This window comes from Galeopterus variegatus, unplaced genomic scaffold, assembly GCF_000696425.1.
Source record: "Galeopterus variegatus unplaced genomic scaffold, G_variegatus-3.0.2 Scaffold2649, whole genome shotgun sequence".
Lineage (NCBI taxonomy): Eukaryota > Metazoa > Chordata > Mammalia > Dermoptera > Cynocephalidae > Galeopterus > Galeopterus variegatus.
The window spans coordinates 31182-57924 of NW_007728760.1; the positions used below are offsets into that span (position 1 = coordinate 31182).

Genomic DNA, 26743 nt, shown 5'->3' on the forward strand with positions numbered 1-26743 from the left:
GCCAGTGAGCGGGAACCGGTCTATATGTGGGATCCGAACCCTCGGGCGGGAGCGCCGCCGCGCTTCCCAAGTGGCGCACTATCCAGTGCGCCACCGGGCCGGCCCGAGGTATTTCTTAAGGAGTATGAACTACTGAAAACTGTTATTGTACTTTGCAAATAAATTATTTTATTTCAGCAATATTTTACTGAAAATTAATTCAAACAGTTTAAAATAACATGAATTATGAACAATTAACAATAAATAAAACATTACCTCTCAACGCTCATACTTTTCCTCTCTCCATCCCTTGAAATAAAAAAAAAGTCTTTATTTTCTTTCTAAGGAAGACTGAGTTCCTTTTAGTCAATCAAGAGATTTAACATATCAATACATTATATACCACGAAAAATAGGAAGGTTTTTATCTAAAAATAAAACCATCACCTAAGAACACAGATAAGATGCTGATGTGATTACATATATCATGGATCAAGCTTGTATCTCTTGAAGAGAACAAACTTGAAAATAGGTACACATTATAAATTGCTTCTATTAAAAGACTGAATATTGACTGGCCGGTTAGCTCAGTTGGTCAGAGCATGATGCTGATAAGACCAAGGTCCAGGGTTCAATCCCTATACTGGCCAGGTAACAAACAAACAAAACAAAACAAAGAAAATGAATATCAAAACCATGATTTATAAAAACCAATAAGAGGTAGTAGTGTAATAGCTTGGAGCTGTAGGATATAATTAAATTTTAAATAATTTAATATCAGTTATCTAGTTTTTGGTCTAGTACATTAACTTCTCTTTCGTATAGTCTACTCTTTATTCATTTATACCACTCTATAGAACCTCAGTCAGAATTTGGTACACAGTAATAGGATGAAGACTGGAAATCTGATCCAACTGGCTGAATACCAGCTGCTTTGATAGGTGTAGTTGAAGCCAAAAAGCTAAAATGACATGTAGATTATTTATTTTCCAAATATTTAATAAACCTGCTATGACTCAAGCACTGTTCGAGAACTTGAGGATACAGTAACGAACAAAACAGACTAAGTGCCTGCCCTTAAGAAACATACATCCCAGTGGAGGGAGACAGATAAACAAAGCAGAGTAGGAAAACAGAAAATGAAGAGCAGGAAAAGATGAGAAAAGCAATACAATAAGCCTTGCAATCTCTGTCAGATCTAGAAGCCTTAATTAATTAATTGGTTAATCAATTTTATGTGCATCTTCAGTGATTTTATTGTTGTCCTTTAGTTTAAGTACAAGAATATAAAGGAGTTATTTTGAGGGCAGGCTGACAGGATAATGACAAAATTGTAAAAATAGCATCCAACATTGATTTCCATGATTTCTATTCTTTTTTTATTCCTTTCTTTCACCCTCCCCTAACAGTTTTCCCTTCTAGCTCTAAGGTATCTCTTTCTAAGACCTAGGTGAAAGAATGACAGGACAGAAAACCCAGGCCTTTCCTATAGTTGTTCCCTCTTCTCCCAGCCCTTTGCATGGCTAACTCCCCCAGTCCCACCTCTGAATGATTGCTGCCAACACCCATGCTTACCTCCAAATTATTTTCTATGCCCTCATGCTGCTTTACTTTTATTTGTTTATTTGGTTGTTTTCTGTCTCTCACAATAGTCTGTAAACTCCACAAAGGCAAGACTTTGTCCTACTCACTGCTATCATCCCTAATGTCTAGAACAGTGCCTAACATAAAGTAAGTACTAGGTATTAAATGAATGAATCATTTACAAATCTGGAAAAGAAAAGAAATATAGTTAGCTCATCAAAGAATCATTAAATCTCCTTGCTTAAAGAGTGAATTATGGAATGTGAGCCATCTTTCGCTTCTCAACAACCTGACCACCAGCATTCCTCTTATGTTCTGAACAAAGAATAAGGCAGGGATAGAAAAGACAGTAGCCATCATTCCAGTTGTCCATCTACACAACCGCTGAAGCCAACCTAAGAGCGAGTCTTTATTCCTCTTTTCCTTTTCTTACACATCCAATCTGTTGACTCTAATTCAAAAATTATACTGTGAATTAAACTAACCTAAAACAATTTTAAAACATGTTAGTCTTATAGCCTCCACCTCAATAGTTAAAACTGATATTTCAGCAAATGATAAAGAAAAAGCAGTATGACTATACGTATAGATACCTTTCCAGGTGTGTTGAACCCAGACCCAGTGAGATATGAAGGAAATAATGCCAAGATGTTTCAGAGAAAAGGAGAGAAAGTAATGCCCTTTGTTGGTATAGTTCCGTACAAGTAGTAATTCCAAGGGCCCTTAACATTTTCTCTGTAACTTTTCCTATTCCAGAAACCTAGAAGAAAATCCATATTTATCATTAACAGATTGTTAAATTAAGGTAAACACTGAGATTATCATCTTATTATATGTTTTCAATCAGTAAAATGTATAAATAATGTGACTATCTTTACAAGTCATGCAAGAAAACTGCTTTAATTACTTTTTGGCCACATTTCCTAAACTAGTGTTCTATGGAATTTTAAGGCATCCTTAAAAAGGAGTTCTGTGATCATATAAACTTGGGGAATGGTGGGATAAATAAATATAAATGGAACTTTCTACTGTAAGATTTATGAATCTTTAATGTACTAATATACATAGTGACCCACCAATGGTGATAAACTCGTTATGTGACCCAGACCCTTTTTTAATGAAACATGCTGGAAAACACTGGTTTATAGCTATACCTTACATTTCAGCTATACCATACTATTCAGTAATAATTACATATTATATACTTTACTGTAGCCTTTCTTCTCAGCATTGAAAACTTTAATCCATTTATACACATTACGTTGAGTGAGAAAAGCAAGTCCTAGAACATCATACAGTGTACGATGCAATTATTATTTTTTAAAAAGCATATATACATGCAGAAATATTTAGAAGCTCTAAGAAATCATAAAATATACCTTTTCTGGAACCCCTAAGGGATAATTTTACCATTTTAAAGATGGTAAGAATTTTTGGCTTATTTTTTTGTCAAAAACAAAATTCTAAATCTCTTTGAAGTATCATATCCATTAATCTTGTAGCAATCTGGACTTTAGAATGAATATAGTATTAAGTTACAGCTAAAAGAACTCTTACAAGTATTCTTTTTATTTCCTTTCTCTTTGGCAAGAGTTCACTTAAGTCTGTCATCTATTACTTTCTTAAAAATTTCCATCAAATAAGCTTCCTAAACCTCACTTTTAGGTTTTAATAGAAAGATTTCTTCAAATACAAATTCAATTACTTGTTATAATTCTTGATTGATGCCTATTGCTTTAAAACGTTTCAGCAAAGAATGATTACTATCAGTCTAAATAATATCTCTTCAGAATTTAGAGTGCATATACAGATGATAAATTTTATACGAAATCTCACTTTTTTTTTTTTTTTTTGTCCTTTTTGAGACCGGCTGCACCGTGCTCAGCCAGTGAGCGCACCGGCCATCCCCATATAGGATCCGAACCCGCGGCGGGAGTGCTGCTGCGCTCTCAGCACTGCACTCTCCCGAGTGCCCCACGGGCTCGGCCCTGACCCCGAAATCTCACCTTTCTAATGGGTAAGTCCTTAATGAAATCCATCACAGCTTGTCTGTTGGGGAGAATTTGGTATTGTCCATTTGGTTTATTCTTATCACTGCAAACTTTTGCTAACATTGTATTTGGGGCAATGCCTAAAAAGAAGAACACTCTGATGACTCAAAGAAGTTGATATGTATGATTTTTAAGTATGTAATAACAAAATAGAAAAAAAATGTTAACTGCAAAAAATCTGAAATTATATGTAATGCTACTTTAAAAATAACATTTAATTACCATCTATCTTCTCAGGGCTTGCTATGGTTTTAGGAAAATAAATTGTATTAGTTAATGTGGTAGCAGAAATGAGGAATATTTAATTCTCCATATTTTTAATTCTAAGAGTAATTTCTGAGCTGAGTAATATTAAGTGTTGTTATTAGTTTACTTACTACCTTTAGTAGTAATGCAGGATTGTCTTATAGTGGTTCTATATCTACTTCTCAGAAAAGATCCAGAATATAATTTAGGATGGATGTTTACTCTTTGAAAAGGACTTTTGTATATATTATCCATATGAAGAAAAAAAACAGATTCTGGGTTGTGAGATATTTAAGACAATGATAAGTAAATCTGTTAATCACTTTTGTTACTAACGAAGCAAATGACTACTTTTCAAAAAGATGTTTTACCATTTCTAAGAGTCTTAATGATTAAGATCATTTAAAATAGGTATATTCAAATATATACATTAAACAGATCATTTCAATTTTTATACATATCTTCCTAAAATTTATTATTTATTCTTATGCTTTGGTATAGAAAGAAAAGATTAACCTAATCATAATACAGCTTTTACAAGATAATTCAGGGTCCTCATGATGAAAATCAGTTATTAAGCTAAGATACAGTTATGCCCTCATGGATTACTGACTATATAAAGCTGTTTTTTCTTTTACCAGATGGTACTAGATTGCTACATTGCTAGTTGGTATTTCTTTTGTCTCCTACCTTGTGGCCATCTGGGTTCTCTCCTGCAATACAATCTTGAACAGGACTGAAGTCTTCCAAGGGAAAACTAATAATCAAGTACCACATGCAAAACCAATTAAAATATATTTTGTGCTTAAAAAAGGATAGCTACACAAGATTTATGATAGTTTTTTCTTTGGGCTCCTAGTCATGTCTGCTTGATTCCAATTTATCTGTAGGTTCACAGCTATTCTGAATAGGTAAAAATGTTAGAAGCTGAATCAAAGAATAGATAAGTAAGATGTTCCTATACAATTTATAATAAGAAACTACTAATATTACACTTGAATTAGCCAGTCTAAAAATTATAACCATAGTGGCCATCAATACCCTTTTAAATACCTGCACTGGCTGTCAGTGTTGTTTTTTGCTCGATTCTGAAACGAATTTCCTTTACCACTTCCTCAGCTGATGTTCCAAAAACAACTGAGTTTTGGAGCATTTGAAGATTGTTTTGTTCTTCAAAGTTCACTTGGAAAGGATTTCCTGGGGGATGTAAATCAGGAGGACTGTCTTCAAAAAGTAGTGGAGAGATGGATCGTTCATTCTCACTCAGTTTATTAACTTCCTTTCCTGGTTTATCTAAATTATAGACAGGAACAGTAACTCATCTTCATTTCAAGAAGTACATACTTCATAAATTAGGTTTCCCTACATTATTTCTGAAAACAAAACAAATCTAGTTTAGTTGTGTTTCTAGCAATGGAGATCAGAAATGTGATCATTTATATTTTGTAACTGTTGAACAAAGAAAACACTGTATCCAAGTTTTTCTTTAAAAGAATATTGCATATTTCTGTAGTATATATCTTAAAAGGAGATATCCTATGCTAAACTTACTTATTTTTGTACCTAAATTAAATTGAAATAGGGTTTAATTCACATTACATTTTCCTTTTTTAAAAAAAGGATATCTTTTTTTCCCCTTTATTCTTCTGTAGAGATAAAAAGAAACTTCTTAAATTAGAATTGAGGAATAAGTAATAAGGCATTAAAGGATATAGAATAATTATACCTGAAAAATAAGTTTTGTTTTTAGAGGAAAAAATCTTAATTATTCTTCATTCATGAAGGAAACTTTTCAGATGTTAAAATAATCTGAATTTTCTTCTTTCAAATGTTGATTTTCATTTTGACTTGCTTGTTTATAAAGTATCACTTTTACTAAGGGTATATTTGCAATAAATAGAAATTATCCCTGAAAATTGTGCTTCTTTAAATATACAAATTCTGAAGGTCTAATTGCATCAACCAACATTCAAGTTTAAGGAAAAGAACTTTTATAATTATCAATTAGTTGTAAATTATTATTATTAAACAGTAAAGTAAAGGCTGGCTTGTTAAATCAGTTGTTTAGAACACAGTGTTTTAACACCAAGGTCAAGGGTTCAGATCCTCATATAGGCCAACTGCTACAAAAAAAAAAAAAAGAAAGAAAAGAAAAAGTAAAAACGCCAAAATCAGGTTATTACTTCATTTTATTTGCATTTTTCATAAATGGACTGTAAAATGTGCTTAAATCTATACTGATACTAAAAATGTCTTCATGAACAAATCCACTAAAGACTATTTTCTGGGCTTAATGTAGGAGAAATACAGTTTAATTGTAGTTATAACAATTAAGATTAACAACAGAGCTTTCTGATCCCATTTAATAACTTTATTACATATAAACCTTTTTCAAATTAAGGCAAATGCAAAGCAAAAATTAAATTTCTAGTTTCAAGATACATATGAATGCATATTATTTGAAAAATAAACTTGGCCTTTTAGAAAAATTTTATAATAATAATGCAAATAACATGACAAACACCTGATTAGTTTCAAAATTTAAAGATGTAATATGAATTAGGTTACAGAAAATGTTTTCCAAAACAGAATTTCCAGGCCACATACATAGTAAGTCTTATTTTCAAATTTACATTAGCTGTTATTTATGTGCTTCAGTTCCCTTCATTTTCCATATTCTAGTTTTAAAATGGAAAGCAATTCAGAGGGGATTAAGAGTGTGGAACAGTTGAAATGATACCTATCTGGAGCCCTTTTCCCATTCTGGATAGGTGGAAGTCAAGGTACAGGGAGGTATAGAAAAACTGCACACCAAGTAAGGTTCCTGTTGTGTTCACAAGCCCTTTCTGCAGAGTTCCTTATACCATCTTTTGTACCGCATGTCTTTACCACCCTGCTGCCCTAATGTGAGTTACTAGAATAGCAGAACACTACAGTAAGAAGCAAACAATGCTGCCTTCTGGAACGTTACTAGAGCTGCTCCAGAATGGCACAGTTGCCTTTTTTTTTTTTTTTATTGTATTGATTATGCATATTCGTGGGGTACAAAGGTGGCAATCACCACTCTGAACTATATTCTACTTCTCTGTGAGGACTGGTGGTGTAACTAACTGTTGAAATAGTTTCTTATTTGCTTTCAGACAGAAATGTCTTTATAATCCCCATAAGTGAGGTAATCCCCATAACTGAGTATAACACTAGGATTAAAGCATTCCACATAGATAGCAAGTGCTAAAAAGTATATAGTAGTTCAGTTTCTCATATTGCTGGGCACTTATCATCCAGATACATATGGCAGAGTAACATAAAGTGACAATTATTATTTTATTTGTATATAAAGACCATAGTTAGCTATACATTTCCAAAGACAAGCACATTTTAGAAAAGGAGAAACAGCAGAAAATGTCCTGGATTGTAGAGGAAGATATATCAATCACCTGCCACAGCTCCCACACATAGTTGACAGTTTCCCATGGCATAATGTAAGATCAAAATGCCTGAAAGTCCAGCCCACAAGGATTTATATAAGAGAAAAAAAAGTTAAACTACTTCAACTGCTTAAAAATATAAAATACATGAAGAGGACACTATCCAGTTAAGTATGTTAAAAGCAACAGATACTAAAAATTCACATCCTCATAGTGATTTTGGGCATATTATAATAAATGAAAAGAACATTAGTAGAGAACAAAAACATTTACCTTAATCCCAATGTAGAATTTTTTTTTTTTTTAACATACTCTGTAAGTAATTGTTATAGGAGGCCCTCAGGGGATACTTTGACATAGCCATGTAATGATTTTTCCCCCCTTCTCTTGTGAAAAGTATGGAATTGGCTGGCAGGTTAGCTTACTTGATTATAGCATGATGCTGATAACACCAAGGCCAAGGGTTCAGAACCGGCCAGCCGCCAAAAAAAGAAAAGAAAAAGAAAAAAGAAAGAAAAGTATGGAACTTAACAAAGGGAGATTTTAAGCAAAGTAGCATCAGGTTTTACGAGCCACATCCCCAAACAATAAAGTTATACCAAAGAAGGAAAACCTTTTGCTCCAAGCCTCTATGTCCAGAAATTGTGATTATTGTTTAATGTTTCTATTAAAGAAAAGAGAGAGACCTACCCCTTAGGACTTCAAATAAGCTAATGAAGTTGTGATTCGATGACCACGTTAAAATTGCTCCAGATGACGCGAACCCCAAACAATGTGAGAGAGTTGGAATTTTATGCTATTGCAGATCCACTATTTTTGCTTCAGGGAAAATTACAAACAGGTTTGCCCACCAAAGCCTGTCCCCTTTGAAGCAGTTAATGAGTTATACATATAAAATGTTGCTGTGGATTGTGAGCAAACCCCTCTGTGTCACCTTTTCATTCAGGTGAATTTTGCTCAGTCATTCAGGACAGCTCAGACATTCAACATAATCACACTTTTGACAAATAGTTGGAAGCAGTATGTGTAATATCTGTATGTTTCTTGGGCCTCTGTGTCACCTTTTCATTCAGGTGAATTTTGCTCAGTCATTCAGGACAGCTCAGACATTCGACATAATCACACTTTTGACAAATAGTTGGAAGCAGTATGTGTAATATCTGTATGTTTCTTGGCATTGCTTTGGTAGGTGATAAAGAGAAATCATTTGAAAAAAATCCTTGGAGTTATGAAACTTCTGTTTCATTACATGTAAAAGAATCATAACAAGGTTTAAGTCAAAGAAAGGAGTGAGAAGACATTCACTGGGAAAGTTGAAATTGGTCATAATATAACCAGATTATAGAAAATTTGGGAAATGAAAAATAAAATCACTCAGTGTTTTGATACATTTAGGACTAATCTTTTTTTTTTTTTTTTAATCTGATTTCTAAAGGCCATCTTAAACAGATAACTTCCTCATCTTTGATGCAATCCTAATCTTTTGTTAGTTAGATCTTAGGAAAATAACTCCTATGAAGTTATTTTGTTCAGGGACTCTGCAGCCTCTTAAAGTCTAGAGATATAATAATTGCACTAGTATATTTTAAGTTTCTGATTTTTCATTTTTATAAAGGTATATCTAGTTCTACCACCTATGCACACTAATGAGTTAATGGAGTTAATTCAAAGGGCTGTTATTTGTTTATTTGTTAGTTTGATAATTCTAATAACCTGCTTACCATTTTCTACAGAGTTTCCCGTTTTGATGAAATACCTTCTTTTGTCCTCAGGCCAATTTTGTCTTTCCTGTAAGTGCTTTGTTATATTCAAGTAGGCTTCATCGAGACTCATGGCCATAAAATTGAGATCATAATCAGCAAGTATTTCCTTAACCTTCCAAGAGAAGCAAAAAGGTTTAAATTTTACTGCCACAGCAAAACCTTCTGTCATATATAGCTAATAAGAAACATTAATATTTTTATTTTCCAATTACAGTAACGATTCTGCAATCAATAGCTCATGGATTTAAGGAATAAATAACTTATTACCAGGACATATTTGTCAAAATTCTCTTTTGTATTAAAGTAGATCATGAAGGTAGAAGAACATGAAATAACTTATTTGATGCAATCTCTATTTAGCCACCTACACCTAGATACAATAAGTGATTCAAATAAATCTCAGACAACATCATTCCAGTAAGCACAAAAAAACGGTTAACTTTTTAGGTAGCTAGTCAAAAGTAGAAGTGGGAATGATAGGACTCTACTCCCTGTCATCTTTTATGATCCTTTTTGTTCATTTTAAAAAGGAATAATCTTACATAAAGGTACTGTGTTACTTTAGAAAGTAGTTACATTTCAATTAATTATAACCTGAAAATAAAACACTCAATACACACATTATTGCATGTATCCATATGGGAAAATAAAGCTCTATTATTTATCTGGATTTGGAATGGAAAAGATGACAAAATCTGTACTGTAATGCCATGATAACATTGAATGATGGGGAAAAGTCTGGTGTTGCATCTTGGGATTAAAAAAATACATACAGAGATCAGAATTATAGTTGCTAAAATCCAGAAATGCCTTCTATATAATATACCTTTATTATATGAAACCATGAAGTTGTTTCTTTTTTTTTTTTTAACCATTGATATATTAGCTACAATTAGAAGGAATGGTTGCCAAAATCATATGTACATCAGAAAACATACTTGACGAATTACGGTATGTTTCCATTTAGCATTTAAAAGCTGTCCACTGAGCTGGTCAGTTAGCTTAGCTGGTTAGAGTAGTGTTATAATACCAAGGTCAAGGGTTAAGATATTGATATAGGCCAGCCACCAAAAAAAATTTTTAAAAATAAAAGCTGTTACTGTATCACGGAAAACTTTTTCTTGTTTTATAAAAGGAAAGCTTTTTAGCTTAACATTATTATGAACAGCTGAGTCAAGGGGAATTTTAGAAAATGGTGATATAAACTTGGCCAAGTTTTACTCATAGAGTGCCTTAATTAGCTTTGTTCTTGTAGAGGAAATCATTTTCATAACATACTCAAATAGAATCTCTCTAGTGAAAATGAAACTCTGGGAAGTCTGTAGCTGGCAGCCAACTAAGATTCTGAATGAGAAGTACTCCCTAGAGACATTGAGTACTTACTAACTTCCTTTACATAGGATACTGATATATGAACTGAAATAGACATGTTCCAGTAAAAATTAAGCATCAAAGCTCTAAAAACAGTTAAAGTTATTCCAATATTTTGGATAAAACAAAAATGACTTTTCCTTAAGCTTTCTAACCAAGCCATAAATATTAATGTAACTATAGTGAGTGGTGAATTTGTGCAATAGTTGGTTTACACATAAGAACTCATTTGTTATCTACAAATACACTACCTAGGTCCTGCTCAAATTTGAAGATTTCTCCAACTTATGTAAATAACCAGCCTAAAGAGAACTAAAAACAATTTAGTTCACATTGTCATACTGTCAGTAGTTTCACTGAGCTAAAGGAGAATTTTTTTAAAAAATTGTTTCTTACAAAGTCTTTGTAGGATTTTCAAACTTAATAAAAGCCTATAATATTTATGGTTAGGATCTTCTCTCTTTTTAATTGGGAAGGTCATAAAAGAGATAAACACAAATGCGAGTGTGCTTCTCCCTCTGCCCCTACCTTTTCAGAGGTAGGCACAAAGCACATTTCACAGACTGTTTTAGAAAGAATTAAAAAAGTGTTTTTAAACTTAGGGTGGAGTGTCATTTCCAGGGAAATGAGGTGGAATACAAATACGAGGAGTGAATTTAAAGATCACTGCATGACTAAATGGTAATAAGTGCTAGGCCATAGTTTTTTAAGTGTTTCCATTCAGACAGCACTCTTTTTAACACACTGCATTTTACTATGGCAGTCTAAAAGTGTTTGATGTAGCACTCTAAAATTTTAGTTCAAAAATTAAATTCCAGCACTGCATGATAGGCCAGCTGTCATAAAAAATAGAGAACATGGCAATTTTCACATATGACAGTTTGGCCATTACTGTAGGTTGGATTCCCCCCCCCCCCATTGAAGCTTAAATCCTCACTGTAACAGTTGAGGGTGGGAGATCCTATTATGGTGATTGAAAGGGGCGGCCTTGAAGAGGTGATTAGATTCTGAGGACCACACCTAGTGAATGGATTAATAATGGTGGTCATGGGTGTGGTTCTGAGGGCTTTAAAAGGAGAGTGAATGAGGTTAGTCTCTCTCTCTGTGCTCTGCCATTTTCTGCCATGTGAGACCCTACACTGTTGTAGAGGTACCACCAAAGAACACCCTCACCAGATGTGCTCCCTGGACTTTGGACTTCCCAGCCTCTGAAACTGTAAGCAACATTTTTCATTTTCTTACAAATTACACAGTTCCAGATATTTTGTTATAAGCAACAGAAATGGACTAATATAGCAATTTTAGTAAATAATCAAATCTTTATACTTCAGAGATCCTTTTTTAAGTAGTGGATTACCCCCTTTTCTCTTTTATTATTAGCATCTTAGACATTAAATGCACCTAAGCATCTTCACTAGACTGTGGGGCAAAAAAAGCAACCAATCAAAATAATGTGAATTTTTTCACTATTTAACAACACTGATAAAAAATTTATTCAGAAAAAAGGCTAAAATTAATGAGTAGATCCTGTAAATTATAAATATAAGGTGGTTCTAGAAGGAAATATAAATTGCACATGAAGAAAAAATAGCTAAATTTAATTTTATATTATAATTAAGGCAATTCAAAGTTTGGGGAGATGAGAAGAGTTTTCTAAACAGATGAAAAATACATAGAAAGGCAAAGAATTGGGAAATAGAACGGTGTATTCTGAGTGTTATATGCAGCTCAGTATTCAACATACAAGCTGAAGAGGTAGTAGTATATGAGATTAAAAAGGTAAGCTATGACAAAATCTTGATGTGGTAAGTAAGGCATTTGGACTTGACTCTGTAGGTGACAAGAAACCAGTGAAAGGCTATAAACAGGGATGAGACATCAACTTACCTCTTTACTCACAGCTTCGTATTTGTCAAAGTTTGGGGGTACTATAATAAGTTGTGGGCAGAGTCTTTTAGCAATAAATCCTGGCATGGCTGCACGAACACCAAACCTCCTTGCATGGTAATTTGAGGTAGACTAAATGAGAATTGACCACAAGGGAAAAAAAACACACAACCCTAAATGAACATTTTGATTGGTGCATTCATATGAACACATTACTGATGTACATTTTCAATTCAAGGACATTTCTTTTATAGGCCACTGTCTTGAACCAAGCTTTGACTTTATCCTATCATGGTATTATGATACGATGACTCTCTCCTACTGCTGTTCCTATATTTATAATGTTATACCAAGTAATAAGCAAGACTATGCTAATGAAAAGGTTCTCATATTTTCAGTAACTAAATTTCATTGGTTGTAAGGCATACTTGTAATATATATCAAAGTTTGGATGATAGAGAGCGATGTTATATAAAAGAAATATTATAGAAAATAGTATGAAGTAAAAAAAGTCTTAACATAAAGTAATAGTATAATACAAATAGTATAGATGTTACATAGTAACAGTATAGAAAGTAATAGTATCATATAACAGTATACTTTTAGAATTTGCTTTACTTGGGATTTTGGAAATTTCTCATCTAGAACAAAAATCAAAGGTCTAATATATGTCCAGCCAAATCAAGTCTCCAAAATGAAGTGATTAAAACTTAAAATAACTTTTTTAAATTAAGTTTTATTTCTTAAGGCTTGCATATTTTTTTGGGTAAAAATATTTTGACTAGGAGATGGACTAAAGTATGAGAGGGAGAAGAATATTACTTATTAAATCCTATTGATGATGATATCTGACAACAGTCTATGTCAATATGGTACCATTTACAAAAAAATTTTTAATCACAAATAGAATCCTTGTTTGGAATCTCAAGTGAAAATACAAAGAAATGCAAAAAAGAATCTATTAAATGAAGGAATTATTTCAGAATAATATCAATTTTCCACTAATGGTTTTCAAAGGACATTTAAAAAATCTTGATCGTATTCAAAGCTATACTTTCCCTTGGTCAGTGTTTTAGAACAGAAAATGCAGATAGCACTAGAAAGATGACAAACCAATGCTTTAAACATAAATAAATTTAATGGAATTGAGAGGAAAGCAAGATCTACAGTAGAGTAGAAACAGCATTTTAGATATGGATTCCTCTAACTTTTGGGTTTGTGGTAGGTTGTAAATCACAGCCACAATATTTTATTTACTCTTACCAAAGGGTGGGTTCTAGTTCCTCATGCCAAGTGACTTGCCTTGTGACTTGCTTTGACCAAAAGAATGTGAGGGAAGCAACACTGTGTGAGTTTTAAAGCCTAGGCCTTAGGAATCCTGCAGCTTCTGCTTTTACTTTCTTGTGACCCAGCAATCATTGTAAAGATCTTGGGTAGATTACTAAATGATAAGGCATTGCATGGAGAGGAGAAAGTTTGAAGACTGGAAGCCATTCCAATTTCCTCAGTTGAAGTGCTAGACATGTGAATGAGGCTACCTTGGATCCTCCAGCCTGAGTTAAACAGCCCTAGCCAACCCCAGGTAGAGCTGAGCCATACTCAGTGAACTCAGCTCAAATCACAGAACAATGAACAAATAAATGGTTGTCCACTAAGTACTGAAGGGCATGTTATATAGTAATAGATAACTGCTATAGGGTCTAAGTTCCAACTCTCAGTGCCAAATCAGAACATTTCAAAAATCTATTAAATTCACCAAAAAAGAATTCTACCTATAACAGACTAATCAAACATGTAACATCATCATTCCCATTAGTTTGGAGATACACTTTTATGAGTTTAATAGAACAAAAACAATTATGCTTCAAATCTCATTAGGAGGGAAATCTATTAGTTCAGCATACAAAAGGTATGATCTTTGTTTAAGTATAAGAAACAATCATTTTGAACTTGGAAGCAATAACCAATTTTTAGGAGGAGGGACATTGTAATAAAGAAAATATTTTGTGGATTTCAAAAGCAGTGAGTTTAGCTTTGGTTACATGGCAATAGCATGAATGTATCTATGTATACACACATACATATGTATGGATATATAGAGTCTTAGATGTTCTTAATAAAATTAAATATATTTTTTTCAAATATTTGTTGGTGATTTGTAGGAAAGGGGAGTATCCTTTCAATAAACACTGTTTTAGAAAGAGTTGTCAGTTGTCTGCATACTCATGGAAGCAGAGATGAAGCACAAACAGATTATATTTTTATAATAAAATTATAACTCAGAAGGAATTAAGTTTATGGTTATCTAATGCATTGGAAGGAGTCAGGAACAGGTAAGAACTCTACTTGTTTCTCTAGTATGTTTTTTTTTTTTTTTAATGCTAAAACCCATCTATTCCAGTTGCTACTTTTTAATTCCCAACACATTTTCAACCACATACAGCCATTCTGGTGTCTTTACCTTATATGGTTAGGGTGGCAAAAAGGAAGAGCAACATAGTAATCAGAAAAGCAATGATTCCAAGTTATGGGAAAAACTATTTAATTGCATTCTAAATGTACTATTAATAATTAAATATGCTACTCTAGAACTGGAGTTGGCAAACTTATTCTGTAAAAGTCTAGATAGTAATCACCTAGGCTTTGCAGGTCATACGGTCTCTGTTGCCGTTACTCAACTCTGCTCTTTTAGTGTAACAATAGTAATAAGTAAGTGGGTGTGACTTTGTTGGAACAAATTTATTTACAGAAAAGGGCTATAGGCTGGATTTGGCCTGTAGATCATAGTTTGAAAACCTCTGCTTTAGAGTAACATTTCCTTTTCTTTCTTCTTCAATTCTCCTTAATCAGAACAGTTACTTACAAAAGTTTAACTTGCAATGGAAATGTACAATGTTACTCTACTATTTACTGGATTTGTGACTTCGGGCGAGTTAATAAACATCTTTCTGAGTTTGTTTTCTTTTCTGTCAAATGGAAATAAAAACTAGTACCTTAAGGTACGTTGAAAAGATTCAGTAATTGAGCATATATAAGGTACCCAGAAAAATACTCAGCAAACTGGTAGACTTCAATAAAGTCTTCCCCGTTCATGAACCAGTAAGGCTTACTTGACTATGTTATGAAATTTCCTTTTTGTTTTTAATCTTTACCTACTTACCAACATACTCACTGTTCCGACAGCAATGGGTTTATCTTTCAGTTCTGGATGGTCCCTCATTTCTACAGCTGCATAGAAAGCATCCATGTCAATGTGCACTATGGTATTGTTCAAATTCCGGCTCTGTTCTAATTCCATTGCAAATTTGTCAACCTTAATTTTGAAAAAAGTAAACATACTTTTAGACAACATAATATTGAAACACCATTAATCACAACATTAGTCTTAATTTAGTAGGTTATCTGTCTACCTGTCTATCCATCCACCTACTCATCTATGAGTATATATTTTACTGTTGTTCATGGGTATTTATGGGTGTATATTTTATTATTGTTTATGGGTGTTTATCTATGTATATTTTATTGTTATTTATTAAGGCTGATAATTGCTTTTATTTTCACAAATACAGACCACCTATTCTCAAATATCATTCCTTACCAACTCTTTGATCTCTCCATACTCCCAGGCACATAATAGGAATTTAATAAATATTTATTGAATAAATGAACTATTCCAGTTGTTTGTATCAGATGATTCTACTGTTTTATAAATTTAAAGAACTTACTGCAACTGGAAGCTTCAATTTAGGTAAAATAAAGAACTCACATTTGGCTCATAATATTCATGTCTTAAAATAGCTACAAAGAAAATGTACAATGTAAGATTATACCTCTTATATGGTTATTATAAGCACACGATGTTTATGTTAAATAGTGTTAAAATAATAATAATAATAATAATAATAATAATAGCAATAAAACAGTAACTAAATGTACTGGAGCATATGTAAGATTATACCTCTTATATGGTTATTATAAGCACACGATGTTTATGTTAAATAGTGTTAAAATAATAATAATAATAATAATAATAATAGCAATAAAACAGTAACTAAATGTACTGGAGCATAATGTAAACATTCTTTCTGTGGAATTGTCTTTTTAATGCTGAAATTTCATAAATGTTAGTCTACACAAATAAAGGTAAAAAACTTAAGCTATAATTTATTCTTCACGAACTTCAATATATATGTCAAATATAACAGTGAAGAATCTTAATTTTTAAGGAATTTTTGTCTCTACAGAGAAAAAGTTAGATTGACAAGAAAGAACAAAAATGAAAAGAGAAATAATCAAAGTAGGCAAGTGAGAAAAGAAAGTTTATGTAGCAGACAGACTCATTCATTCCTAACTGTTCCTTTCTTGTGGCCTGCCTCTATTACAGAGGCTAAAGAAAGCTACTTACTCACTTTCCCAGCTTACCTGGCAGCTCAGAGTGGCTGTGTGTCAGTTTTGATCTACTCAACATATAAGGAAGTTGTCAAAACCATTAAAGTAAAATTGTAAGAGAAGAAAGTTATTAAATGAGCTGGCACACAGAGTATGGACCAGCATCTGGCAAATGGCACAAGTTCAATAAATGTAATCTATTACTAAAAGGATCAGTGAATAACTGTATAACAAAGCAATCCCAGAAATAAGCAAGTGGTGTGATCTCTAGAATGAAAGAAACTTCCACCATGTGGAGATCCTTACAGTAAGTTTCCTCAAAGGGGAGAGCTACAGGTGTACAATGTAGCTTTTTTCCCCATGCCAGACTTCAATCTTGCCTCCAGTATGCAGAAATTTTTTTCATGCCTCTTTGTTAGAATTATTGTGACACTAGCTGCCCATCAGCTGCAGGTTAGAACTATAATTCCACTTTTAGAAACAATCACCCTGAATCATATGGGTATCTGCCTCCAGTAGACACAGTGAGATTCTCTAGAGGGCCTGTTCTTGTTTAGGCTGCAACTCACTGAATGATCTGGGGTACTCTGTGCCTCAGGCTGTTGATCTGTCTAGAACGCCTTTCCTAGCTCTGTCACAAGTCTGCAAGGATCAGCTCAAATATCTTTTGTAACTTAACTGGATCTCTGTCCTCCATCCCACAAAATTTAATGTTCCTTTATTTGTTTTCCTCCTCTTACTGTGGCACTTATTGTATTGGATATTAAATTGTGAGCTCTTTGAGGAGAAAAACCTTTTCTGCCTTTATATTCTTTCCTTCCAAGAGAGACAGAGGGGAGAGACTGGCAGAAGAAAAGGAATGAAATTTATAGCAATATATTAAAGATGGTTTAAAAAGAGAAAGCAGTATTAATAGGAAAATTTTGAAGGAGGCTAACTACTTCTAGGAAGATACTGTACCTAATAATTGGAACTTTATTTTTAATATTACTCTAATTTACCATCCTGATTTAAAACTTTCTATTACCTCAGTTTTAAAATAGAGAATAGTATCCTAACTAGATGTAAACAAATTATGGAGACTAATATGAAGAAAGGTAGACTAAAAACTAATCTATATTAATCCAGAAAATATGCACAAAATATGAGTTGAGTGAGAATAAGGAAGTAACATCTGAAATATCATGACCTGGAATCGTCTAGAAAAGAAAAAGATAAATGGACAGCAAACCAAATGGGAAAAAATTCTCCCCAGACTCAAATATTAAAGCTCTGACAGTCTCTTCAGCAATCTATTCTTTCTTGTGCTTAAAGCAAGTGTACGTTGCAAAAAAGAAACCTCCCCTCTGCATGACTCACATATTCCACTTCCCTTTACTGTATCTCTCATTAGTCACCTTTGTCTGAACTCTTCTTTTTCTACATCTACAAGATACACACCACCACTGCTTTTTAAAGTTTCTTCTACTGAAATCCTCATTCATGGTTTCCTTTCTTCCATTTTCCTTCCCAATAACTTTCAAGTTCTGATGAGTCTCTAACATGTACATTGTTCCTTTTTTTGTTGCTCAGAACTGGTATGTGTCACAGTGGTTAAGAATAAAGGCTTTGGTTTGGGTCCCAGGACTGCCACTACTCATTAGTTACATGACAGTGAGCAGGTTAACCTCTCTCATCCTTACTTTCCCTATTTGTTTTTGTTTCTGGCAGGGTGGGGGCAGGGGAAACAGCTGGCTGGTAAAGTGATTGAACCCTGGACATTGGCGTTATGAGCACTGTGCTGTATCCAACTGAGCTAACCAGCCAGCCCCCTACTTTTCTTATTTGTAAAGTAGGACTAAACCAACCTCAAAAGGTTGTTGAAAGAATTAAAAGAGACATTCATGTAATGCACTTATGTAGGGATACAGTAAGGGCTTAATGATATTACCTATAATTTCAAAAGTAGAAATGACATTTATTGAGTGTATAATATTTGTCATATATTATGCTAAGTGCTTTCTTTTTTTCTTTTTTTTTTTTGTCTTTTTGTCTTTTTTTGTGTCCAGCAACGGATCGCAACCCTCAGTGTCGCGCCCGTACCGGACCAGGACCGGCAACGAGATCGCAACTCTCGGCGCTGCGCCCACACCTCGCTCAGCCAGTGAGCGGGAACCGGTCTGTATGTGGGATCCGAACCCTTGGCGGGAGCACCACCACGCTCCCAAGCGGCACACTGTAGCAGTGCACCACCGGGCCGGCCCAGCTAAGTGCTTTCTATGCTAACTAATTTACTGGTCAAAATAATTCAGAGATCATAATTATCATTCCCATTTTATAGATGAGGAAACTAAATCTCAGTAAGATTTTTGCCCTGAATCATACAGCTGGTAAGTGTTAGAACTAGACCAGAAACAAGGTTACTCAAAAGACTGTTCTTTCTATTATTTTATAATGTTTTCCTAAAATAGATTTTAAAAAGTCTTTAACATTGATATAAGCTCAAACTAAATCCTAATGGTATATTTTACATCCATACTAAAGATTATTGAGTAAATCTGAGTTAATAAAATCAGTTGTTAAAATGGTCAAAATGCACTGATTTGCTGTGTAGTTGCCATTTAATATAACATGGATATTTGTCTATTCAATTTATAAGCCCATGTTATTACAAGATATTTTGGCAGTTACAAAAATGATTGTGTCTTTAAGAAGTCAAACGAGGGTGGAATAGGGTGGAGAATGCTTAGAGGGATTCTGAGTAAACACCCTGGGAATGTTAATGCCTGTAGAGTTTATTTACCTTGGCTTAACTAGCAACAATTCATACTATCATATCACACATAATAAAATCTAGTACTTGAAAATTTTATGACTCTAAAATATAAACAAATTTCCCGTAAAAACATCTCCGCTATTTCAGACCTTCTTGGCTCCTTAGGATTTCTCCAATCCCCTCCTACTTATACAACTTCTTTTAGAGGAAGCGCAACAAATGAAACAATTTAACAATCAACATAAAACACATTTCCTGTCATTCCCTTTGCAAAAGATCCTAGAGAGCCTCCCATGAAATAGTCAACTGAAACTGGAACAAAATCTGAAGTTTTGCTACACAATAGAAGGTATTTTTTATTCCTTCATATTATTAGCATATTTAAAGATATAAACATGAAATAGTCAACTGAAACTGGAACAAAATCTGAAGTTCTGCTACACAATAGAAGGTATTTTTTATTCCTTCATATTATTAGCATATTTAAAGATATAAACTTTAAAAATAGTATAAACGGCAAAATGTTACATAGCACCACTCATATGTACTGTATATTTAAAACTTTATTAAAGATATTTATAGAGTATACATCAGTAAAACTTTAAAAATGTCTGGAAAGTAAATTGCTTAACAATATCAATTTAAAAACAATGTATTGTCAACAGAATGGAACTTTAAAAAAAAACCCTTGATAAAATGATGCTTATGTTTACTTGAAAGAAACAATGTGTAAGAAAAACACAAAAAATTTTAAAGAATTATAATGAAGAATAAAATACAATATTCTTACTGTACAATAACCAAAACTGTATGGTACTGATACAGGAAGAGACTCAATCGATTAGAAAGAGTCCAAAAATAAATCAAAGTACAATGAGAACTTAGTATTATTTGGAAATGTATCATTTCAATTCAATAGAGAAAGGATTCATAATTCAATAAATGGTGTTAGGACAAGTGAATCACCATTTAGAAAAAATAATACAATTTGGGGAAAATATAATACCATTTAGCAAAAAAAATCTCACACCTTATATCAAAACAAATTCCAAATTGACTAAAGATCTGAATATAACAAAATCTATAAAAATATTAAAAGAACATACAGGCTTGGTCGTGAGGAGTAATTTTCCAAGCACAATACCAAAGCCAAGAATAAAAAAATTTTTTTAAATACTCTTGCTGTAACTAATAAACTATTATAGCAAGGTTGTAGGATATAAGGTTAATACACAAAAGCCAAACACTTTCCTATATACCATCAATGAACAACTGGAATTTGAAATTAAAAACATAATACAATTCACATTAGCACCACCAAAACTGAAATACTTAGGTATAAATCTAACAAAATATGTGTAAGATCAATATGAGGAAAACTAAAAAACTCTGAAGAAAGAAATCAAAGAACTAAATAAATGGAGAGATATTCTATGTTCACAGATAAGAAGGCTCAATGTTATCAAGATGTCAGTTCTTTCCAACTTGATCTATAAATTAAATGCAATCCCAATCAAAATCCTAGCAAGTTATTTTATGAATATCAACAAACTGATTCTAAAATTTATATAGAGAAGCAAAAAACTCAGAATAGCCAATACAAAATTGAAGGAGAAGAACAAAGTTGAAGCACAGACACTACCCAACTTCAAGACTTACTAAAAAGTTACAGTAATTAAGGCAGTGTGGTATTGTAAAAGAATAGGCACATAGATCAATGGAACAAAATAAGGTGACCAGAAATAGACCATATAAATATAGTCAACTGATCTTTGACAAAAAAACAAAGGAAATGCAATGGAGAAAAGATAGTCTTTTAACAAATGGTGCTGGAAAAAGTGAACATCAACATGCAAAAAAATGATCTAGACACAAATCTTATTCCCTTTACAAAATTAACTCAAAATGGATCACATACTTAATGTAAAATGCAAAACTATAAAATTCCTAGAAGATAATATAAGAGAAAATCTAGATAACCTTGGGTTTGACAATGACATTTTATTTTATTTTATTTTATTTATTTATTTATTTTTTGTCCTTTTTGAGACCGGCCGCACCACGCTCAGCCAGTGAGTGCTGTGAGCGCACCGGTCATCCCTATATAGGATCCGAACCCGTGGTGGGAGCGCTGCTGCGCTCCCAGCGCCACACCCTCCCGAGTGCGCCATGGGCTCAGCCTGTGTGACATTTTAGATACAACACCAAAAGCATAATCTATGAAAGAAAGAATTGATAAGGTGAACTTCATTAAATTTAAAAATTCTGCTCTGAGAAAGATACTGTCAAGAGAATAAAAAGACAAGCCACAGTTTAAGAGAAAATATTTGCAGAAGACATTTATGATACAGGACTGTTACTCAAAATATACAAAGGACTCCTAAAACCCAACAATAAGAAAACAACCCTATTAAAAAATGGGCCAAAGACCTTAACAAATGCCACACCAAAGGATACATATAGATGGCAAATAACCATATAAAAAGATGCTCCACATCATATATCACCAGGGAAATGCAAGTTAAAACAACAATGAGGTACCAATATACACCTATTAGAATAGCCAAAATCCAAAACATTGACAACAGCAAATGTTGACAAGAATGTGTAGCAAAAGGAACTCTCATTTATTGCTGATGGGAATTAGAATAGTACAGCCACTCTGGAAAACAGTTGCATGGTTTCTTCTAAAACTAAACATATTCCTACCATGTGATCCAGCAATTGTGTTCCTTGATATTTACCCAAAGGAGTTGAAAACTCTGTCCACACATAAAAGTGCACATGAATGTTTATAGCAGCTTTTTTCAAAATTGCCAAAACTCGGAAGCGTTTCCTTTAGGAGGTGACTGAATGAATAAGCTATAGTACATCCAAACAACTGAATAATATTTAGCACATAAAAGAAATGAGCTATCAAGCCATCAAAAAACATGGAAGAAACTTAAGTGCCCACTACTAAGTCAATCGGTCTGAAAAGGTTACATACTGTATGATTCCAACTACATGATATTTATATGAAAAAAGTAAAAAGATCAGTGGTTGCTAGGGATTAGTGGGGAGAAAGGGATGAATATGGAGAGCATGGAAATTTTTTAGGACAGTGAAACTACTCTGTACGATACTATAATGGTGGATACATGTCATTATAAATTTGTCCAAATCCATAGAATGTACAACACCAAGAGTGAACCTTAATGTAAACTATGGACTTTGGGGGATAATGATAGTGGTTCATCAATTGTAGGTTCATCAATTGTAACAAATGTACTTCTCTGGTGGGGGATGATGATAGTAGGGGAGGCTATGACTGTAGGGAAACAAGGGGTACATGGGAACTCTCTGTACTGTGAACCTAAAACAGCTCTAATAAATAAAGTTTAAAAAAATACCATTGGATTTGATTATATAAACGTTTTAAATTGTATAGGAAAAAAACTCCTGCAAAATAAAAAGACAAACAACATATTAGAACAATATTTACAACAAATGGCAAGAAAAAATCCTTAATATATAATATGATCCTATAAATCAAGAAACATGAACTCCCCTAGAAATGTGGCAATGAATATTGCTTTGGACTGCTAGTTGAATCCCAAGATCCATTCTCTCTTCTTTCTACAGTAACAGAATTTTATCTAGACACATGGCCACCCAGCTAGAGAATATGTTTTATAGCTTCTGTTGCAGTTAGGTGTGACCATGTAACTTAAATTCTTGCAAAAGAATGTGAGCTTAAGTAATGCATGCAATTTCTTTTTCACTTGTTAAATAGCAAATTACCTGCCTTCAATTTTTTCCCTACTCTTACTCTCTTACCAAGAGATGGAATATAGATTGGAGACAATCCATTTTTATCAGTCCAGGTAAGGATAACACCAGGGGATGATAGAACATGATTTAAAGAACCTGGGTCTCTAAGTTACTATGGTAATCAGAGCCACCCCACCAGCTGGAACTACTTACCTATTAGGTGAGAAAGAAATAAATTCTTATTTAAAATATTATATTTTGGGGTCTCTTGTGCCAGCTACTTAGCCTATATCCTAACAAACAAGAGGAAATTTCCACAATAAGAAAATATTAATGGCTAACTAATATGTGAAAAGATGTTCTTTCTCTGTCAAAATCAAAGGAAGAAAAATTAAAACAACCATGAGAGAATATTTTGGACACTGTATAAGCAAAAACTAAGACTGATAAAACTGATAAAATCTAGTTTTAAACAAGTATATGAGGAAACCAATGCTCTTATGTTAAAAATGTAAAATGGTACCATTTTTGGTGAAAATAACAGCACTACAGTGTAAAAATAAAGGAATAAAAAATGATCACCACAGGGTTGTGTATAAAACAAAAAACTAGAACCAGCATAGGTAAGGTAAATAAATTATGGTACCTCCATAATTTTAATGCTATGAATCCTTAAAAATGGTATTGGACAGACAAATCTCCTTTGTCACAACAGCAGACCACTTAAAAATTACCTTGTGCTCTAGGAAAGCATACACCAAAAAATGACGCATTATAGTTTGGTAAACAAAACATAAAATTTATGATCTCTGAACTCTCTCCTTTGTCACAACAGCAGACCACTTAAAAATTACCTTGTGCTCTAGGAAAGCATATACCAAAAAATGACGCATTATAGTTTGGTAAACAAAACATAAAATTTATGATCTCTGAACTCTATCACAAAAGAAAGATTTTGTAGCATGTTAAATTAATGCTATAATTTTATTATGTTATATCCTAGAGCTTTGTTAACACTGGATCAGATTTTGATAGAGAATAAACTCATCTGGCCATGACTTGCTTTATTAGGAGAAATCTGACTGCTTTGAGTTGTGAATCTACCACATGGTGTTCTGCAGCTGGGTTCTTGCAAACTTTTCTGCTGAAATAACTTTTAACAGTGGAGGACAATTTTGAGTATTTACTCCCCAAAGATCCTAGAGAAAAAGCCAAAAGCCTCCAAATTATTAGAAGTCTTGTGTTTTATCTTAGAAATTCATGTACATTTGGCATTCTAACATATAGTGTTGAGTTTTTGGTTTACTAAAACATGATTATGTTTCAAGTTACTTTCTAATTTAATTAGTTAATATGTTCCCCCCGATTTTATTTTGCAAAATAAGCATTGCAGAAAGGACTTATCATGTGGCTTTTTTTTAGCTGCAAATAATGTATATAATAATGTATATATATATATAAATATATAAATAATGTATATAATAAAAAGAACATAGGCTTTGAGTCAAATCATAGCTCTGTCAACTACCTGTTCTATAAAGCTGGGCAAGTTACTTACCCTAATTAAGACTCTATTTACTCCTCTGTAGAATGGAGGTGATAATGTCTAGGTGTGGAGTCTTTATGTAAATAAGTAGAGCAATGCTTAGCAAAGCACGTGCATTTGCTGAATATGTATCCTTTACAATATAATGAACATTTACATTTCACCTTGTTTTTATTTATGACTTGATGATAATGCATTTTGACTGCCAACTATTATTCTACCAGCTTCCACTTTACTTAATAATTGAATTAATACCTGTAATTGTGCTTTCTTTAGCTGCTGGCTGGTAATTTGAGTTTTTTGTTGTATCATATTTTCAATTCGTTGATTGACTTGTTTTTCCTTCTTGAGCTCGTTTTCATAAAATCTGGACCCCTATGAAGGAAAACAAAACAAAGCATAAGAAAAATGTTTAAAGGAAGACATCACTATAGTATAACCTAGTGGCTAAGAATACTGACTACAGAATCAGAATGATTGAATTCAAAACTTAGCTCTACTACTTACTAGCTGGGTGACCCTAAAATTACTTAATCTTTCTATGTTTCAGTTTCCTTATCTGTTAAATGAATTTATTAATAATTATCTAAATCACAGAATTGTTGTGAGGCAGTACTTAGAACAGTACAAGCTCTCTGAGATGAGTATATATCTGCATTCAGAAAAGAACGTGTCCTAGGTAGGATCCATGGAGCATATGCAAGGCCTTAGTTGGTTAGGTCGTAAGTTATCTCTTTCACTCCTTAAATAGTATTTTCAAAAATTTAATGTTAAATCATTAAAGAAAATGTAGAAAATACTCTTAAAAAATTACCCATCATTCCATTACTGAACTTAGTGTTTATCTATTTACCAGGTTGATAGACATTTAGGTTATTTCTGCTTCTTGGCTATTACGGAAAATGCTATGAACATTTGTGTACAAGTTTTTATATGGACATACACTGTCATTCCTCTTGGACATGTACCTACCAGTGGAATTTCTGGATCATATGGTAACTCCATACTTAACCTTTACAGGAACTGCCAGACTGTTTTCCAAAGTGGCTAAACCATTTTACAATCTTACAAGCAATGTGTAAAGGTTCCAATTTCTTCACATCCTGGCCAACATTTGTTACCGTCTGTCTTATATTATAGCCATTCTAGGCAATAACAGTGTAAATGGCATCTCACTGTTTTTTGTTTGTTTGTTTGTTTGTTTTCTTTTTTGGCAGCTGGCCAGTACAGGGATCAAACCCTGGACCTTGGTGTTATCAACACCATGTTCTAACTAACTGAGCTAACTGGCCAGCCCTATTTCTCTGTTTTTAAATTTGTATTTCCCTAATGAGTAATGATGTTGAGCATATTTTCATGGCCCATGAGCCATGTGCATATCTGCTTTACTAAAATTTCTATTCATATATTTTGATTGGGTTGCTCATCTTATTACTGAATTGTAAGAATTCTTTACATATTCTGGATATAAGTTATTTATCAGATGTGTTTTGCAAATATTTTACCCAAGTAGGTTTCATATCTTTTTATTTTTAAAGGATGTCTTTTTAAAAACAAACACTTTAAATTTTGATGAGGTATGATTTCTCGGCTTTTTCTTTTACTGACTTGCTTTTGGTGTCATATCTAAGAAATTTCCACCTCCTAACTTATGTCTCAAAAATATTCTCTTATGTTTTCTTCTAAAAATTTTATTGCCTTCGTGCTTTAAATCTATTTAGAGTTCATTTTTTTTTGTGTGGTGTGAGATGAGGGTCTAAATTCACCTTTTTGGCATGTGGCTATCCAGGTGTCCCAACACTATTTATTGACAGCCTATCCTTTTGCCTAAGTACTTTCATCAAAAATCAGTAGACTATAAATATAAGGATTTATTTTTAGACTCTCGATTCAGCTCCATTGGTCTGTATGTCTGTCGTTATGGCAGTACTACACTGCCTTGATAACTGTAGCTTTTTTTTTTTTTTTTTTTTTTTTTTTTTTTTTTTTCTT

The 26743-nt window shown here is 33.0% G+C and overlaps 1 protein-coding gene across 1 annotated transcript in view; it reads right to left on the minus strand.

The window, feature by feature from the left end:
- The window catches only part of POLK (polymerase (DNA directed) kappa), a 41272-nt gene that overhangs the window by 9083 nt on the left and 5446 nt on the right, over positions 1–26743 (minus strand). The window contains exons 2-9 of the mRNA XM_008582501.1: positions 25007–25126; positions 15469–15621; positions 12309–12440; positions 9009–9162; positions 4913–5152; positions 3569–3693; positions 2156–2322; positions 256–288 (exon numbers count right to left, since the gene is read on the minus strand). Of these exons, the coding sequence (XP_008580723.1) occupies positions 256–288; positions 2156–2322; positions 3569–3693; positions 4913–5152; positions 9009–9162; positions 12309–12440; positions 15469–15621; positions 25007–25126 (1124 nt within the window). The remainder of the gene's footprint in view (positions 1–255; positions 289–2155; positions 2323–3568; positions 3694–4912; positions 5153–9008; positions 9163–12308; positions 12441–15468; positions 15622–25006; positions 25127–26743) is intronic.